The sequence below is a fragment of the Pteropus medius genome, unplaced genomic scaffold (genome assembly GCF_902729225.1).
Source record: "Pteropus medius unplaced genomic scaffold, Ma_sr-lr_union100, whole genome shotgun sequence".
NCBI lineage: Eukaryota > Metazoa > Chordata > Mammalia > Chiroptera > Pteropodidae > Pteropus > Pteropus medius.
The window spans coordinates 631525-651695 of record NW_024342647.1 but is presented as its reverse complement, the minus strand read 5'-3'; the positions used below and the strand labels follow the sequence as shown (position 1 = coordinate 651695).

General features: G+C 48.9%; 1 protein-coding gene across 4 annotated transcripts in view; it reads left to right on the top strand.

Annotated features, from left to right (window-relative positions):
• The window catches only part of DAB2IP (DAB2 interacting protein), a 156525-nt gene that overhangs the window by 42236 nt on the left and 94118 nt on the right, over positions 1-20171 (top strand). For all 4 annotated transcript variants that reach the window (XM_039866711.1, XM_039866715.1, XM_039866710.1 and 1 more), the window contains exon 2: positions 19990-20093. In XM_039866711.1, coding sequence (XP_039722645.1) covers positions 19990-20093 — 104 coding nt within the window. The remainder of the gene's footprint in view (positions 1-19989; positions 20094-20171) is intronic.

The following is a 20171-nucleotide window of genomic DNA, read 5'->3' as shown; positions in this document are numbered from 1 at the left end:
TGAGGCTAGTCTCTTCCTCCAGGCTTGGCCTGGGAGACCAGAGATCTGGGTTCGAGCACTTTGACTTTGGGCAAGTCACTTTCTGAGTCTGTTTTGGGGTCATAAAAGGGGGCTAACAGTACAAGGAGGATTCCGCGAAGAAGTGGGTTCACGCCGTGAGAAATGGGAGTAGTAAGAGTGTCCGGTAATGCTCAAGCCACCCTGAGTCCTCCTCCTGCACCTGCCCCACCCCACTCAGTACCCTGCATGACCTTTCTTTCCACTCTTCACCTGGTTCCACCCCTGACCACAGAGGCACAGAGAGGACTGGAATTCCTCCTTCTGCTCAGCTGACTGGGCGGGAGACAATCAATGTGTCCAGAGAGCACTTAAACCCCAGCTTCAGGCCCCTCCAGTGCAGGAGTTCCTGCTTTGTGTCCCAGCCTTGAAGGAGCTCAAACCCTGCAAGGGAATGGGGACAGAAGTTACCTCTGGGGAAATCAGGGAGAGCTTCACGGAGGAGGTGACATTTGGATTGGGTCTCAGAAGATGGATAAGATTTCCCTCTGCAAAGTCAGATCTAGGTTCAAGCCCCCAGCTCTGCACAGAATTATTCTTTGGCCAGTTACCTTTCCAAGCCTCGGTGTCCTCATTTGGCAAATGGGGGAAATGATGGTGGGGTTGTTTAAGAAAAGAAGGTAAACGCATGGAAAGCTAGAAGCCGGTGCTGCCTGGGACTTAGGCCACAGTTGAGTGTGAGCTGTTGTCCTTACTGGACAGAAGGAACAGCTTGTGCAAAGACCGTATGCATGGGAGGGAGGAGGAGGTAGAAAATGTCTAGGTTGTTGAAGATAGAGTTCATCCTGGGTGGGGGAGGGAGGGGGGTGGGAAAGAACTGGGAATAGTAGTTTGGGCCTAATAAAGGGCTTGCGTGATGGGAAGTCATGGATGGGGGCGTGGGAGCTGTCTGACAGGTAGATGCTAGAAGGCCCCCTACTCACCTGGGTAGGGCGTGGCTGGAGCAGCCACTGACCTCCCACCATTATAGCCCCCGATGCCCGACTCAGCCCCCAGGGCCACCCTTCCTGAGGGCAGTACCCTGACCCAGGTGGTAACTCATGCTGGGAGAGCCACCCCATGGCCTCGAGCCCATCCCTTCGGACCTCAGGCCACAGTCACCCCGTCTGCATGGGGGCTTGGTCACATGCCCCAGAGGAGGTGGTGGTACCCAGCACCCCAGCCCCGGTCAGGCCCTCGCTCCACACCCATTCTGGCCTCTGCCGCTAGAAAGGAAGGACAATGACCGAGAACTCGGGGTGGCGGGTGTGTTTGTTCAGAAACAGGAAAGTGCAGGGAAGGGTTGGCTGGCGGCAGGAGGCCCGCAGCTGGCCTGGCTTGGGAAAGGTTTGGGGCCAGGCTGCCGCCTCTGAGGGAGCTCCCTACCCACCACTCCCACGGCCTTTCTTGAGTGGTAGGAGGGGGCTCAGTACAAACTTGAGAGCAGGACTTTGTCTCTAGCGGGGCTCCAAGTGAGGGGCAGTGTCTGTAGCCCTCTGTGGGGCACTAAGCCAGGCTCTAAGTGAGGCACTAAGCCGGGGTCTTCCCTCCTCTGGGCCCCAGTTTCCCCGTCTGCTGTTGACAATTGACAGAGGCAGGGCGGAAACAGCAACCCTTGGATGGCAAGGGTCATCTGGCCATTTCACACTGTGCTTTGTGACTCTAAGACCTCTTGAAGGCTAGGCATGACCCATGGACTTGAGGGGGTCTTGTCACCAGTAGGATGTCACCAGTCAGGGTGCATTCTCATCTGCCCCCTCCAAGGTCAGGAAAAGCTTTGTCTGTCTGATCTATCTGTCCCCCTGGGCTGCTGGGGGAAGCGCAGGCTTTCCTCTCACCCTGGATAAAGTCTGGAGTGTTCATTCAGCAATCAAACAAGTCTTGAGCACCTGCTATGTGCCAGGCTCCAGCCTGGGCGCTGGGGGATGAACATGCCCCCAGCCCTCGCCAAGCCCCCAGTCTGTTGGGGAGGCTGGCTTGTTGAGATATGCTGGGGAGATATGGGCTCTACTCCCAGCCACAAGTTGGTTGTGTGACCCTGGGCACATCTCAGAGCCTCGGTTTCCCCATCTGTCAAATAGCCTACTTGGGAGACCTATTGGAATGCCCAGGCCTATACTCATGAAAGGTTTTGACTCTTCATGTTTTTATCAGGGTGTTTTCAGGGATCCAGCCAGCCTGGAACAGTCAGCTCCCCCTCTGCACCTTGGCTTCTGTGCGGTCCCCTCCCCTCCACCTTGGCCTCTTTCCTTTCAGGATCTGCTGGAGTCTGACTGTGGGGTCTCAGGAGGGGCTTCCTAGGATAACCTGGCACACTCTGAGGAATGAAGGCAGTAGGACCTTACAGAGGTACCCAGGAGGGCCGGCGCTGACCTCCTGAGGTGGTGGTCCCTGCTCAGGGCTGAGAACTTGGCAGCTGAGTGATCCAACCCCTGGGGTCCAGATGGGGACACTAGGGTACAGAGGGGCCACCATTACAGAGTAGGGTATGGACTCAGGGCTGATGGCCCACAGGAGGATGGTGACGTGGTTGGAAAGAGGGCTGTTTTGACACAGCTGCTTTCTAACTGGTAGCAGTGGTTAGGGAAGGGCCTGTGTGCCACCAGAGGGAAGGGCAGGGCTGAGACCTATCCATGGAGACCCTGGCTTTAGTGAGACCTGCTGAATGGCCCCTGGCCAACAGCTCGGACCCTGTAGGCTGGATAAGCCTGAGAACAGCTCTGAGGGGGACTAGTCATATCTTGCACGCCTTCCCCCCAAGTCTTCAAATGTCTTCCCAGGGTCCAAAGCCTGGCTCTCTACCCTCAACCTTGATGTGCCTCTGAAACTATCCATCTATCTATCTATCTATCTATCTATCTATCTATCTATCTATCTATCTATCTATCTACCTACCCTTTTTGCCTCGTCTCTTTCTCTGTTCCTGCTTAGACACGATCCCTCCTCTGGGGCTTGACCCCAGTTTCTCCAGGCCCTTCTCATCCTTACATACTCAGGGAGTGGGAGGCTCACTCCCTATCGTGGCACGTCATAAAAGTATGAATGGCTTCTGTTTGCTGAGGGCCTACTCAGTGCCTGAGCTTAACTCTGTACTTGCCTTATTTCATTTAATGCTTGCAACAATCCTGTGAGATGGATGCGGGTGTGATCCTCATTTTATTGAGAATGAGCAGCCGAGATGTCCGTGCAAGGCTCCCAGAGAGTGGGAGCCTTGTCCAATATCGCACAGGTCAGAAACAGGGGATTCTCGCTCTGCTTGCCTCCAGATCCTGAGTTTGTAAATGCACCACCTTGCTATCCTGTGGGGAGGCACATTTTCCTTCAGTAAGGCCTTAGCTTAGATAAGGCCGCCTCCTCCCATCTGATTGGAACAATCAGCGGCTCCACCATCATCTCCTATAGTCCCGGCCATAACTCAGGAGGGAGGCAGGGGAATGATCCTGTTGGCATCTGTGGGGGTTCAGTCCTCCTGATTGGCTCCTCTTCCTGCCTAGGCTGACTCAGGTGATCCCCCAGGCCGATCTCTTCCCGAATCCCCATCATCCCTGGGTTCTGCTCTCAGTCGTGTTTTCTAGACATGTACATTCCCTGCCCAGTTCACGGGTCTTACGGCCTCAGCCCTGTTTCTCACCAAGTCCCTTTGTGCTGAGGAGTCAACATCCCTTAGTACAGTCTCTGCAGCCAGCCTGAGGCCTTCTTCCTAGAGCTAGCTAGGTCCTAGAGAAAGACCAGAGGGCCCAGTTCATTTGCTGTATGTTGGCCTCTTGGCCTTTGTGTTTCTGGCCCATACTCATCACCTTTCATTATAAGGAAGATCTTAGCTTCCTGTTACCTTGCTGAATGTGTGCGGGGGCCCTGTGCCAAAGAGCTCCACCCAATATTTCATTTCTCATTTTAATTCTCCAACCCTCCTAGGAGGTAGGGGTCACTTCCCTTTGCCAGGTGAGGAAACCGAGCTCCAGGTGGTGAAGTCACTGGCTGCAGAGACGAGGTTTGAATTGGGACCAGTGGACTCCAAAGCTGACACTTGGAACCAAGCTTAGAAGCCCAGTGCTTCTTTTCTTTGGTTGGTGCGATTCAGAGAGGACTGGATGGGTCACGTAAAGATGTCAACGAGAGACCTAGGTCTGGAGTTCAGACGCTTTTGCGTTCTATTTTGGTATTGATTTTGTTTGTTGCTTTTCCTAAGATTAGTTTAGATAGGGAAACTGAGGCACCTAGGCTCCTTTTTGGGTCTTCTTGGGAGGAGGGGCTCCCGAGTAACTTGACACAAACGTGCTCGCATCCCAGATCGCATCTGTGTTTCGCTTAAAAAATGACATGAAGCCTCTTGACTATTTTTAAAAGAAAAGTATGAGCGGCTGTGATATTTCCCCTGTTCTTTCCTCTTGAGGCCACTTGATTAAATGTCAGGAAAGGGAGAGTATTTCCTGGTCAGGAACATTCAGAGCTTGCTGGGAGCTGAAGTTTTGTTTTCTGTGAAGGGGGTATTTGGGGAGTCAGTTCCCGGCTCTCCCTCGACCCCCGCCCACTCATCTCCAGGAAGGTTGGCTTTGACAGTTGCTGGGAGGAGGGATTTGAGAATGAGCAGCCGAGATGTCCGTGCATGAAGTGGCGGGGTGGTTATTTTTAGCCGTCCCGAGCCAGTAGAGGCATTTCAGCGTTTGTTCAATATTTAATTACCCATCTGAAACTGGCCCACGTGGCCTCGAGTTAGGGAGCGGCTCTCTGAGCTGCGATTTCCTCTGATTGCATAAATGAGGAAGCGAGGGGGAATCTCAATAGCCCTCCACATAATAATAATGAAAAAGAAAAAAAAAAGTAGACACGGTCCTCAGAAAAGACAGGTTTTTTTTTTTCCCCTGCAGTCTAGACAGACCACCTGTATGTTAGCAAAATAGACAAGCCCGCGAGGACATCCATCGCGCCCTTGGAAATGCAGCCTTGCTTGGTCTATGCATCCCAGACTCCACAACGGCTTGGCTTTCATTTGGGATGCTTTTTCCCCCCTTCGCCGGGTTCCTGTGTTAACTTTGACAGCTGCCAGGTACCAGAGAGGAGGTTTGGAGATTTTGCTTTTGGAAGTCTTGTTAGCTTTTATTTCCCTCCTCTCTTCCCCCTGACAGACAGGAGAGTACCGTCGGCATCTGGGCTGTGTTATTTCTCTTTTCTTGGCCCTTGGAGGTGACGTGTTGACATAGCCGTGAAATGAAAAAGGCAGAGCTCAGGGAGGGAGGTGTGGGGGCTGTGAGGCTCTGCCCCCGTCTCCTAAATCCTGGGAGGATGAGGGAGCAGAGGGGAGAGGAAGAGAAAGTGGGCTGGAGGGAGCCACGCTGCCAGAGATGGGGCTCCTTGATGACTTGGAAACCGATAAATTGGCAATCTGAGATGGGAAGAAGTGGCTTTCTGTTCATTTATACCTCTATTCTAGGAACTGGGTTTGGCCCAGGAGTGTGGTTAGGTGAGTCCCAACTGTACTGTAAATGCTGTGTGACCTCAGGCAAGTCATTAAATGTCTCTGAGCTCAGAAGCACTTCTAACACATAGATATGACACAGCATAGGTATCATTACAGGCTGTGTGAATTGTCATTCTCTGTTCATCCAAAACGTAAGGGGTTAATTGCAGTTCTGTTAGGGCTGATCGAGAAATCAAATATGATGCTTATGGGGATCAGAACCACCCAGATGGTTCCTTGGCATCCCTTTTCCCCAGAGGCTGCTACAAGTGTCATTTGTACTTGTTCAGAGCAGCAGAGCTTTACTGAGCAAGTCCTATTTGCAGTTCCTGTGCCGGGGGTGGCCCTGGAAGATATGATCAGCCCCCACCATCAGGGAGCTCAGCCTAGGGGAAGGTAGTCTGTAATCAGGTTAGCAGATGGTGTGGCTGGAAGGGTAGGGCCTTGGATGGTGAGCCAAGAGGCTGGAACTCCCTCTGTCAGCCCACAGGGAGTCAAAAGAAGGATTTTGAAAATAACACGAATTGTAATAACAACGACTCTGATTTTTTTTGAGCACTTAACACAGTGCCAGGTACTCTTTCTAAGTCCATTACGTGGATCATTTCATTAAATCCTCATCTTAGCAGATACCAGCTCCATTTTGCAGACGAGAAAACTGAGGCCCAGATTAGCTCAGTGAATTGCTCAATATCACCCAGCTACTGAGCGGCAGCGTCCAGGTTGCTTGACCCTCACGATACTTACCAGAGCTGTGGTTTAGGTGAATGACTTTCAGCAACCAGCAAGCTCGGCTGGCATGGTGCGGGGAGAAAGCGGCAGAGGCATCGGCGATCGCAGGTGACTGCGTGGGCCGTCCGAGTGCCAGAGGCAATGGGTCAGAGCTGGGAGTCAGGGGAGGACTAGAGCAGTTTTGGGGAGTGGGGGGCAGCCACGGGCCTGTGAGGCGGTATCCCAGAGGACTCAGAGATGATGGAGTTTGGAGGCCCGGCCAGGTACTTCTTGGAGGATCCCAAAGGAATCCAGTGGGTGAGAGGTCCCGGCAGGCAGAGGGCAGGTTGAGAAGAACTGACAAGTTTGGAGGAGGTGACACAAAGGAGAGACCGCCACCCCTATCTGAGGCTAAGTGCCAGCAGGGCTGGCACGTTCTTGTCCCTGGCTGGCGGCAAAATGAGAACAGCGAGGCCAGTGCAGTGAGTTTCCCCTGACGTCCATTTCATTGTCGTCCGTTTCAGTCACCCTATTTTAGTCCGAGATGATGGTCTTTGGACTCTCATTCAGGTGAGAACATTCCTTTTATGAAATATTTGTTTGTTTTCACATTGTATTTGGCGAGGCAAGAAGTCAGCGGTCTTATGTCACTCAGCCCCATATTATATCACCCTGTAGTTTTTATTTGGGGAAATTGAACTAGTTCCTGAAATTCCGAAATGATGAGAGCCTGGCACTCAGGAGAGAAAGGTCCAGGGGCCGTCCTTACAACGAGAGGGATGAGAGCTGATGGTGGCATAAGGCCTTTGGAAAGGCATGTAGGGAGGGTTTGGGGTGGGGAGGGGAGCCAGACTGGGCAGGGTGGGCCTTTGGAGACCAGCCTCAGGAGAATGGTGAGAAAGGTATGAAGGCCACGGAGGTCAGATAGTGGGGGTGTGGGGTGTTGTGCAGACCTGGACGGTGTAGGAGGAGTTTGGCGGGAGTGCAGGTCCAAGAGAAGCTTGGCTTTCCCGTTATCTATCTGCAGTCACAGTTTCACTTGGTGTCTAGGAAACTGTTGAGAGTTGCATGTTTAACAACAAGCACGTTGGGAGCCTGACCACCGTCCTCCCTCCCCGCACCGCCCCGCCGCCCCCCTCCCCCGCCCCCCGGCGGCAGCCTCAGTTCTCCCGGGATGGGACCCTGAGCTTCAGAGGACCCGAGCTGTGGTTCTGGGTCCCACCTCCATAGACAGTGCTGTTTGCAGAGGGAAGGGCCAGTTTAAGGAGCAGGAGTATTGGGGCTGGGGGCAGATACCCCTCATGGGAATAATGGGTGACACACAGTCTCCAGGGGAGACCACCAGTTATGGGCCAAACCCCTCCATCTCTTGTTTTTTAAAAATATATAATGTTTATGTTGTTTCCCTTTTCTTCCAACTCCTAGGGTAAAAAAAGCAATAAATATCCATTATAGAAGAGAAGAAAATATAAATCACCTTTGATCTGGGAGCATTCAGAGGTTATTTCTAGACTTTTTCTTTCTTGAATTTTCAGAAAATTCTAAAATATTTGAAAGTGTAGAAAAGTATAGGAAATAATATTGCATAGACCCAGGCACTCACCTCTCAGATTTAACAAATGTTAACATTGCCATACTTGCTTCTCTTCTCTTTCTTTTCTTAAAAATAAAATGATTTCAGTACAGCAGGGGTCAGCAAAGTGCAGTCCAGAGGCCAAACAAAGCCAGCCCATCACCTGTTTTCTGTGACCTGCAAACTAAGAATAGCTTTTACGTTTTTCAAGGGTTGAAACAAAAATCAAAAAGGGAATAATGTTTTATAACATGTGAAGATCGTATAAAATTCAAATTTTAGTGTTCATAGGTTTTACTGGAACCCAGCCACACTCATTCACTTACACGTTGTCTGTGGCTGCCCTCCTGATATATTGGCAGGGTCGCGTAGTTGAGACAAGCCTAAAATATTGGCTCTCTGGTGCTTTATGGGAAAAATTTGCTGACCCCCCAAGAGAGCGCTAACGCCTCCTACACTCCCCGCCGGGGCAACCAGCCTCTTGGAAGTGGTGTGTGTCCTGCCCACGTGTGCTTTTATGCTTTTACTACATAGGCAACTGCTTCAAAATGTGTAGTTTCGCACTGTATGTTTCAAAAAAAAATGAATATAAAGAAACTGCGCACAGCGGAGAGGAGCAGACACGTGTGCACACCCTGGGACCTCCTTATTTTCCTGAATTTCAGGAGCTCAGAATAAATGCCAGCTCTCTGCCAGCCCTGGAATAGGCCCTGTGGCTGCCGAGCAGAGAGTCACAGGAGACAACTCAGAAATAAAAATGGGGAAGGTGACCCCGCAGACTAATTCCTAGAGCTCCTCAGAAAGCAGAGGACAGAAAAGAGACGCAGGGACGAGAGAAGCCTTCAGGCTACTCAATTGATCCCTGGAGTGACCAGGAGATTCGCAGTTTTCCGGAAGGCTGGGAATTCTTTGAGAGTGAGGTGTGTGTCAGGATGAGGAATGGGAAGGAGGCACTGTCAAAGGCAGTTGTTAGGGAGCTCCAGCGGAAGGGCCTAGAGAAGAGCCGGCGACAGTGTCTACGGAGGCTGGAAAGTTGTCAGGACTGACACTGGACTATGAGTGAGGCCAGGTGGGGGCCAGGGAGCCAACCCTTGCTCTGTCCTTTTAGAGAGGCTACAGGGGATCCTGGGATGTAACTGGGGGGAACACATCTCCTCGGCTCTCCCCGAGTACCGGCAGCCTGACCCTTCCACATCCCCTCTGAAGAGCTGCTGTGCCCCATAATGCTCTACATCGAGGATTCTCAGGCCGGGGAGGGGTTCCCCACACTCCAACCCCGTACAGTCATCTCCGTGCCTCTCTCCCAGCACACCGCACCCCCAGTAACAGTGGGCAGCCTCCGCTGCCTCGGAACCATGTCCTGAACTTAAAGATAACTTGAACTCTGATCCAATTTGAGAGACAAGGGACGACATCGCAGTTCCTAGGCTCACGACGCCTTCCCTTATCCACACCCAACATCACGGAAACAAAACCTGAAATCAGGCGAGGCATCCTTTTCTCCCTTGTAGCTGGGGCTGGGATGGGACCTAGAAATATCGAGAGAAGCTGAGGGCAGGGAGGAAACTCGGCTTCCTGGGTGACCTGGGACCCGTTCTCTTCTCACTCATCTGGGTACGGATGCTCCTCTCTCATCATGGGGTAACCCCTAGATTCAGAGGTCACCGGGCTTGAATCCTGCCTCTGCATTTCCTAGCTGTGGGGTCCTGGTCCTTCCAGTTGATGTTTCTGAACCTCGGTTTCTTCCAGTTAAAGTTGGAGCTGATGTTTCTTACTTCAGGAGTCAATTTTGGGATAAAAATATGCATATATGGCACAGTTGCTGTCTGTCCCTCTTAGATCTGTTCCTCCCCATTTCCTGGTAGTCTGTTTTAATTACATACAGAAATCCAGTTGCTGTAGCACTATTTGTTGAAAAAACTATATTTTTCACCATCAATTGACTTGACACTTTTTTCTAAAAATCGATTGACCATATATATGTGGGACTCTTTCTGCTGTCTCTTCTGTCCCATTGATCTGTGTGCCTATCCTTATGTTAATATCACACTGTCTCAATTACTTCAGCTATATTTTGAGACTATAAAGTATGTCTTAAAACTAAGTAATACAAGACTCTCAACCTGTTTTTTCTTTCTCCAGATTGTTTGGCTATTCTAGGTCCTTAGCTTTATGTAAATTTAAAATTGAGCTTGTCAGTGTCTCCTTAAAGCCTGCTAGGATTTTGACTGGGATTGCATTGGATCTATACGTCAGTTTGGGGAGAAATGCCATCTTAACAAGACGGAGACTTCCCAATCCTCAACTGCCACGTGTCTCTCCATTTATTCAGATTTTCTTTAATGTCTCTCAGCAATACTTTTTTAGGTGTTAGTCTTGTACTCGTTTTGTTAAATTTATTCCTAAGGATTATTGATGCCCTTCATTAATTACTGTGAAAGGTGAAGATTTTACCCTACTTAAAGGCTAGCAACCTAGCCTGGTAGAGTTTCGTGGGTGCTGACTGAAGGCACGAGACTCCTGGGTCAGAAACAAAGGACTCTTGGCACATGGCACAGCAAGTAGCATGGGGTTCATTTTCGCATCGATGCCCATTACCCCCAAGTTCCTAGGGCAGTCACAAATCGTCTATTCTAGAACATAGAATGATCTACCCTGTGTTTACAAATTACAACTCCATATCCCTTATAGGATCTGATATACTATGAGATCTATGGATCAGCTGTTCCTTAGGCTAAACATCACACAAAGAACTGAAATTCAGTTTGCTTTAGTATTAAATCATTAAATTAGAAACTTGGAGATAATTTAAAATTTGAATTCCAAGTTGTCAAATACAGAAAAGTAAAGAGAGTTCAAAATTTTCTATGAAAATATAGACACACTTAAAACTTATGCCTTTTTTAATTTGTTAGAAAAAATAAGCCTGTTATATAGTTATGTTGTTCTAATTTAATAATACAGTTTTAAAACTAAAGTGCAGAACATTAAGTCCTGAGGTGGAATTTTGGTGCAAGGAGAAATGGTTTATGTTTTCTGAATGAATGAAAAATAGAATGAATATAACAATACATATGGATATTTGATTTTGATAATCACGGCCCCCTCTGGACTACTATCTTTAGAACTTACATACCCTGGAGAAGTGTTATTGACGTAATCAGTGTCTATACTAAGGATAAATACATAGAGTGCTGAGCGATGAGTATTAAAAGATGAAATGTTCTCTATGTACAGATGCGAAAACATCTCTAACGTAACCAACGTAGGTACCATATACTTTTGTGCTTTTCAAGTATGTGTGGTTATCACACACATCATTTGATAATGAGGGCATTGTGGAGAAATAAAGAAGTTTACGTTATATACGGTGACGAATGTTATAATTCTAAGAGGAAGCTCGTCTTTTTTCCTGAGGTAACTGTAGCTTTGAAAGAGTGACGTTGAGAACACACAGTCCTAAATCGGCCAGTGGTCTGATACCGCTGTCCCGCTATCTTTACTTGAATGTAATTAGAATACATCGTGGTTCATCAGTGGGTATATGGATTTCTTATTGCTCCTTTCAAATTTAGTGTCTTAAAACAACACAGTTGTTATCTTACAGTTATGAAGGTCACAAGTCTGAAATCAGTTTCCCTGGGCTAGGATCAAGGGCTAGGATCCAGAACCTTGGACTTCTCCTGGAGGTTCTGGAGAAAATCAGTTTCCTTGCCTTTGCCAGCTTCTGCCTGTATCCCTTGACTTGTGGCCCCACATTACTCTCACCTCTGCCTTCTCTGACCCTCCTGTCTCCCCCTAAAGACCCTTGTGATTCCATTGGGCCCACCGAAGTAATCCACGATACTTTCCCATATCAAGATTCTTAATTTAATCACATCTTCGAAGTCCCTTTTGCCATATACGGTAACATATTCACAGGTTCTGGGGGTCAGGACGTGGGCTCTGTAAGGGCCATTATTTTACCTCCCTTAGGTGGATAACCAAAGGTTAAACAGGAAAAAGTGTGCAACAGGAGGCAAGAGACCTACCAACTTATCAGTGCAATATTTTGGCAAACTCACTCTCCATTTGGATATTAAGAGCAGATAATAACAGTGTGGACGTGCTTCACACACACACACACACACACACACACACACACACACACACACGCACCACTGGATGCTGCTGTCCAGAAAGCCTAACAATCTGAAGACTCCATGGTCTCTTGCCATTGTGATTTGACCTTTGGCCACTGCTGAGGTCGAGGGGCAGGAGGACACTAGTCTTTTGGTGCCCCTGGGGACCTCTGTTCCTTTACTCACAGGTTTGTTTCTAAGTCCATTTTTGGATTTTCCTGATCCGCTTTCTCTGTCTGGTCATTTGGGCCGCTCTTAATGTTGACGTTTTGTTTTATCTCTTGCCGCTCTTCTTTTTTCCTCTTCAGACGTATTCAGAGGGCACAGTGTGTACTGATTCACTACAGCGCCTATTTATACTTCAGTGTTACAATTAGTTTGGGGAAGTTTGAATTACTCGTCATTCAGTAAATGGTACAGTCATCTGTTCCCACACCATAGCCCATCCCATTCTCCAAAGAGAACCTCTGATAACAAGTTTATGAGTACTGTTCGTAACATTTTTTGATGTGAGTAAGTGCATTTCTGTACAAACAGAAAGTAAAACATCCTATTAGTTTAATCACATTAACAGCACATGTATTTTCAGCCTAAAGAGTCCAGGGTGAGCCTTTGTAGTGATTTTTATACCCCTGTGCCTCTCACTCCTAGGTGGCTGGCACGCTCTCCAGTCGGCTAATACTGGATACCAATGCATTTCTGCAGTTAGTTTCTCGGGAGAGAAATCTCAATTGCTGACACACAGAGACGAGTCCATGTCTTTCAGTAGGCTATTTATTAACCTTTGATTTTGAAATTGTGACAGATGTATAGGCAGTTGCAAAAACAGGACAGAGAGCTTTCCATGTACCCGTCACCTAGTTTCCCTGTAATTATAGCATGATATCCTCCAGCGTCCGTGCCTTCCAGGCAAAGACCCGCCGGGAACACACCTCTCGTGAACAAGTCGGATTTATTACACATCACCGCGAGGGAGAACGTGGGGCACTATGGGGCATCTCACTCGGAGTGTGGTAGAAAGAACTTGCCATAGGATTTGGGCTTTGGTTGGGTGATTTTGGGGAAGGCTAAGGAAGCGGGATTCGCCTCAGATGGGCTGCTGTCAGAAAGCAGAGACAGTTCTATGACAGGGTAGCTCAAGTCTTATCTCTAGGAAGAGGAGGCGAGCACGAGGATAAAGCCGTCATTGGTAAAGCAGCGGCAGTCGCTCATTTGAGCCGAAGGTGGGGGACGTTTGGGATTTAGTGGGTGGCACAGTAACCTGGCTTTTGTCGGTTGCTTGGATACAATTATGAAGTGGATTTGTTTTGTCTCACTTGATTGTGGTCACCTTGTCTGAGGTTGGTATCCTGTGAGCTTGTTTATATTCAGCAAGAGAATAACGTGGCAGAGCTGCGAGTGCCGAGCCAGCTTCCGAAAGTCGGCTGCTTCGGCCCTGCCTTTCTCACCTTTTCTGCCCGTTGGCGAGATGCGTGCATACAATTCTGTCATTTTATCACATGTAGGTTCATGTAACCACCACTGCCGTCAAGATACAAGACTATTTTATCACCATAAATTCTCTCGTGCTGTTCCTTTATAGTTAACACCCACTTGCCTGCCACCCACCATCCCTAACCCCTGGCAATCACCAGTCTATTTTCTATCTCTAAAACTTTCCCACTTTGAGAATGCCATATAAATGGAATCTTACACTATGTGACCTTTTGATATTGGTTGGCCTTTTCCCATTATAATAATGCCCTTGGGATCCACCCAAGTTGTTGTGTATAGCAATAGTGCATTCCTTTTTCATTGCTGAGTAGTAGTCCATAGTATGTGTATTAGTTTCCTGTTGCTGCTATAACAACTTAAAACTGAGCAGCCTAAACAACACATATTTGTCGTCTTCTTGTTCTGTAGGTCAGAAGTCTGACATGGGTCTTGAAGGACTAAAACCAAGGTGTTAGCTGGCTGTGTTCCTTTTTGAAAGCTCTAGAGAAAAATTCATTTGATTGCCTATTCCTTGTTGGCAGAATTCAGTTCCATATGGTTATAGGATGGAGGTCCCCGTTTTCTTGCTAGCTGTAAGCTGAGGCTGTTCCCAGTCTCTAGACAGAGGTCACTCACATTTCTCAGCTTGGGACCCCCTTCTTCCATCATTCCCCTCATGCTGGAATCTCTCCTGCCTACTCTTTCTTCATCTCATCTCTCTGACTCATCCTTCTACCTTCCTCATCCACATTTAGGATTATTCCTGCCTGGTTAATCCAGGATAAACTCCCATCTCCAAGTCCTTAACCTTAATTACATCTGCAAATTCCCTTTTGCCATGTTAAATAAAATAGTCATAGGTTCTGGGAATTAGGGTCGTGGACTTCTTTGGGGGCTGTTATTCTGCCTCACATGTCATGGACGTGCCGCAGTTTGTTTAAACCATTCACCTATTGAAGGATGTTTTTGGTGTTTCTGGTTTGGGACTATTGCAAATAAAGCTGCTATGAACATTCTTGTAAAAAAAAAAAAATATATATATATATATATAAGTGGACTGTACTCTGTTTCCTTTTGGAACTTACTTTTTCACTCATCTTCATATTTCTGAGTTTTATTTATGTTGATCTTATAGAATTGGATCCTCTGTAGCACCGTTATGTTCTGTTGTAGCGATGAACAGTGTCCCCTGTGGTAGTTCCCTCTTCCTTGCTGTGTAGTATTCCACCGAACGATTGCTGCAAGGTACAGTCATTCATTCCCCTATTGGTGGACATTCAGGTTACTTCCAACATTTTGCTACTACGAAGAGTGATGCAGTAGACATTTATGTGCAGATCTTCATGTACAAGGGTGAAGCGTTTTTCTAGGCTGGACCTGCGGGAGGGGAATTTCTGGTCCTAGAGTAAGCGTGTGGGTCAGTTTCAACCAGCTATTGTTTAATTGTTCTCCAGAACCTTTTCGCTTCAGCAGCAGTGATGAAAGAGTTCCCCACATCCCTGTCAACATTTGAGATCACTGTTCTTTTTCTTTTTTACCTATCTGAAAGGTGTGAAATGGTACCTGGTAGTTGTAATTCGCATTTTCCCGATCACCGTTGAGGTCCAACACACACACACACACACACACACCCCTCCTCTTTTTACGCTTGTGCTGACTTCTTTTCTCCTGACGCCAGAGGTTGCTGCCTCTGCCCATTTTTAAGCATTAAGATCTGGTCATTGCAACCCCGACAACTGAAATTTGGTGTCTTGTCTGAAATTACAGGATGTTCCTTAGGCCTGCGTGTTTCCATGGGAACAAGTAACAGTCATCCTTCATGATTAGGTGGTATCCATGGCAACCAAGCCAGCAGCATTTGAATGAAACTGATTTTATTTTATTTATTTTTTTTGCAAACATATGAAGGTTAAAATGCATTTCTCTGGTATGGCTCCTAATAATTGAAAGACAGCTTACCCTTCTCAGTACAATGGAGTCTCTCAATGGAAAGGGGATCCAGGATCAGCTGGTCCTGTGGCCTAATTTTGCAGAACGAAGTCTGGGAGGTCATGTAGAGGTCACACAATGAGTCTGAGCTGAGAGAAGACTCCTGGACCAGTGCTCCAAGGTCTGGGGGAGACTCTAGAAGGTCGGCTGCTTCTCCCTTCCTGGGGTCTGTCCCCAGGGATGCCACCTTCATGCTCCACCAGCTGTGTTGCTTACACCTCTAGGGGCATGAAGCCCAAGCCTCTCGGTGTGTGCTTCTCCAAATTAGGAAAGACAGGCTGCTAAATCAAAGGGCAAAGGCAGCTGTGGTTTTGTCAAGGACTCAGGCTAAAAATCCCTAGAGGCAGAGTTAGGACTCGGGGGGTCAGCTCTGCATCTTCTCTGCCTGTGTAAAATAAAGAGTTTTGTTTTAGTTTTGGTGGTGGGGAGTAGAGATAGTCACTGCTCTGACTCCTTGACTTCACTGGATTGCTGATAAATCAGGAGCTCCGACATGGAAAAGGGTCTCTGGCCTGGAGTCATGCGGCAGAGTCAGGGCTGGATCCTGTCTCCTAGTGTCCCCCCCCCCGCCCCCCCACTTCCTGCTCCAGGCACCCTCAGCCTTCTCTGAGGCCCAAAGTGTGGGTTTGGGTGGGGACAGTTTAAGGGGATTTCAGCATAGACTCTTAACTTCCCAGCTGGGGGAACTTTAGAGAAGTCACTAGTCCCTCAGAACCTCAATTTCCTCATCTGGAAAATGGATCTCACCACAGCTGTCCAAGTTGTCATGTGGGGACTATTTTCGAATGGGTCCAGGACTTGTATTCTCAATGGGGGCAGTATTGCTCCTAATCAGGCAAAAAATTCATTCTTGGAAGTGGGAGTGGGAATCTAACTTTTTCTCTGTATAAAATCTAATATTTTATATATATATGTGTATATATATATTTATTTATGTATAATCCATAAAAGTTGCTTACTGTGTATGTAGTATTAAAATTTTATGGGGAGAAACTAGGAAAAAAACATCTAAAAAGATTCTTTAGGGGGAAAGATAATGAATAAAAGGTAGAGAAATGCTGGTCTAGAACCCAAGGAGCGATGAGGTTATGATTACGAACTTTGTGGTTAGAGCCTGTGGCAGGCTTAGAGAAGTAGTTTGGGGTGTGGGGCTGGGAAAGAGCCTGGCCGGGCGCAGCCTCTGCCCTGATGTTCAGTTTGACCCCGTCACAGCTTCTCTCAGGGCTTGGTTTTCTGTTCATATGGAAAGGAGGTCCCATCAGCTGCGCTTGTGGTGACTGGTTCTCAGCAGCTGAAATGCCGCCTGGCGGATCAGTGGGGGTCCAGCAGGAAGCAGATGGCACCTACACTAGGATAATCAGAGGCGTGGGCGGGTATAGGGAACCATGGATAGGAGTGCAGGACCCCAGAGCTAGTGATGGCTGGGGCTGATCCACTGAGGCCCTAAGGAGGGGAGGAGAGCGTGGTTACTAGGAGGGAGAGCCCAGGAGACAAAGAGTCGTTGATGGTAGCTGGGATTATCAGTGGACGGAGGCAGACGGTCCAGGCAAATCTCTTCCCTCCCCTTGTCTCCTGCCAGGGCTCCCTGTCAGCCACATCCCATGGAAGCTTAGCCCAGAAGTTCGTTTGATGTGGTCTACACACGTTAGCCCTCTAGAGCAGAAAGCAGGGCAGAGAAGTGTAGAGAATGGAGCTGGGGCCAAGTGGAAGCCACCTGGGAAGGGACCAAGGTTCCCCTTCCGGTTCTTGCGCTGGGTCTGGCCGGATGGGGAGGCTTGAGAAGTCAGGGAGAAGAGCTGGCTGCTCCGAGTTGGAGGAGGAGTGGACATCTGCCCTGTCCTGCCCTGCAGTCTCCTTGCTGTGTTTCTACCTTTTGACATAGATGGAGTATAGCCAGGGCTGCTGAATTGATGTTTGAGGCTATTTTGGGAGCACCTGAGACAGTCTTTGCTATAGACCTACAGGGTTGGGTGCTCATGGACAAGTTTCTTTCCTTTGGTCTCAGCTTCCTCATCTGTAAGGTGGGTGGTTGGACCAAGCCACCTCTTAGAGCCTCCTGCTCAGACCCAGGAAACAAGAGGCAGGTCGTGGGGAACATCAGTCTTGGTCTTGGAGTAGAAGCAGCCTTGCTGGGCTCCTTGTGTCCTACCAGGTGACTCCACGTGTTTCCTGCCTGCAGCCACGATGGCCTGCCTGTCCAGGAAGGGGTGGTGAAGCCGTGGCCAGGAGTATGCTCTGTGTTTGTGTGTGTGTGTGTGTGCGCGCGCACGCGTGCGCATGCATGCGTGTGTCGGGGGAGGGAGGGTAGTTCCTGAGAGGCTTCTGGAGGCTGAGCACACCTGCCTCACACACAGGTAGGACACAGTCGTTGTGGTGGACCCCCAGGGAAAGATGATGGGGGTGGGATTCTGGGGGTAGGGTCAGGGGAGAGCTGAAGGCAGATTGGGGAGCATGGGAAGAGATTTCCTAGGGAAATTCCCAGAAAAGTGTTCCCTAGAGTGAGATTAGCAGAGACTGTGGAGGGGGAATGAGGAGGTGTCCAAGTAGGGAACAGTGCAGGGAAGCGAGGTCCTAAGAGTCAGGCAGTCACTGGGCTGAGGTAGAGCTGTGGGGGGAGGTGGCCCAGGGCTGGCTAGTCCACATCCAGACCAGGTATCAGCCCCTGCCCCAGTCCTGTCTGGTGGTCAGCTGGGCCTGAACCTGTCCCCGTAGGAGGTACTCCTCCCCCAGGCCCAAGATGGCTTTGTCTGCTTGGCTATTCCCAGGGCTCAGCACGAGAGCCTGTCCTGGTGGGGTGAGGGGCTCAGCTCTGTCTTTGCACACTTCTGAGGCCCCCTGTCCAATCCGCTGCATGGCGAGAAGGGACCAGAAAGCGTAGACGTCGCCCCTAATAGCCCATTCTGCCTTCTGGGAAAGTCTGCTCCCCCGTCCTGTCCTGCGTATGTGTACACATCCACACATCCACACGTTCACACACGGACGTGTACCTGGGGGAGCGTTCGCATGAATGTGAACACGGGAATGTGTTTGCTAGGCGTGCGCCTCTGATTCTGCACCCCTGTGTGTTCGCACAGACCAGGGAAACCCAATTCTTCTTCTTTTTCGAGTCGACAGGCCTTTCCCAAACACCCACCAGGCAGCAGGCTCCATGCAGGGCACTGGGAACATGGAGACGCAGCCAACTTAGGTGTGGGTGGTAGAAGTTCCAGTTAAGTGCAGGATTCTCTCTCTCTCTCCCTCTCTCTGTCTCTCTCTATTTCTCTCTCCAAACTGAGAGCTTTGCTAGGAGAGACTTATGCCTGGCCATTGCTATAGGAGCCAGAGGGGGCCGAGAGCGGGGTGGGGGAGTTACCAAGGGTCTCCTTCAAGGCCTGCGGGGTGCATCAGGCGGGAGGGAGGAGGAAGGGAGTCCCCTGTGAGCGCCGCAGCTGGAGCAGTGTAAGAGAGGCAGCCGGTGCCAAGCGTGGTGTCGGGGAACCAGCAAGGAAAGCAGCCAGATTGGGAGACTTGGGAGCTTTTAAACAGACATGCTCAAGCCATGGCTAAAGTTTTGAATGAGCTGTCACCATTTAAAAATTGGAATATTTCATATTAAAAAAAAAAAGAAAAAGACAGATTTCCAGCTTCTCTTGAGCTGGGGGAAGCTCTGGCTGCACTGAGCCCCCCGTCGCTATGCCAAAATAAGCAGCTGGAACTGAGCAGCTGGCTGCCACCCTTGATACCATAACCTGCCAGGCCCTTGAACTTCTCTAAAGTTTAAAGCCTCTGGAGAAGGTCTGAATTGGAAACCAGACATCACAGGTTCTCATGTTCGAAGGGGCTTCTTGTACACGTCCAGTAACAAGAAGCTCATATGTCATAAGATGTATGGCTGGATGTGTGGATTTGGGGAGACCTGTTTTTTAAAAAAAATTGTGGTAAATATCTATATAAAATAAAATTTGCTATTTTAATCATTTTTAAGCGTACAGTTCAGTGGCATTAGATATATTTACAACATCGTGCAGCCATCACCACTATTTATTTCTAAATCTTTCCCATCACTCCAAACAGAAACTCTGTGCCATAAAACAATAACTCCCCATTCCCCGCTCCGTGCCCCCAGAAACTGGTAACCTCTAATCTACTTTTCTGTCTCGATGCATTTGCCAATTCTAGGTATTTCATCTAAGTGGACTCACACAACGTATTTGTCCTTTTGTGTCTGGATTATGTCACACAGCCTGTTTTCAAGGTTCGTCCACACTGTAGAGTGTATCACGACTTGCATTCCTTTTTACGATGGAGTGACATTCCGTTGAGTGGACACTCCACTGTGTTTATCCATTCATCTGTTGATGAACACTTGAGTTGCTTCTACCTTTTGGCTCCTGTGAATAACACTGCTTTAAACATTCACATACAAGTATTTGTGTTCCTGTTATCAGTTCTTTCCACCTAAGAGTGGAATTTCTGGGTCGTGTGGTATTTCTGTCTTTTACTTTTTGGGGAACCGCCGAACCGTCTTCCAAAGTGGCTGTACTATTTTATGGAGACCAGTTTGTCCTGGCCAGGATGGGAATGATAGGAGGGCCTGCCTTGGTGGCTTCGACTGTCCATACTTACCCTGTCTCTCCCTCTGTTGACAGAGTCGCCCCAAGAAAGGCCGGGCTCGCGGCGCAGCCTGCCCGGCAGCCTCTCCGAGAAGAGCCCCAGCATGGAGCCCTCAGCCGCTACGCCGTTCCGGGTCACGGTAACTATCTCTGCGTCACCATCGCCACCTGGCTCGGGGTGCTGCTTTGTGACCCCGCAGCCCCCCTTCCTGGAGCCT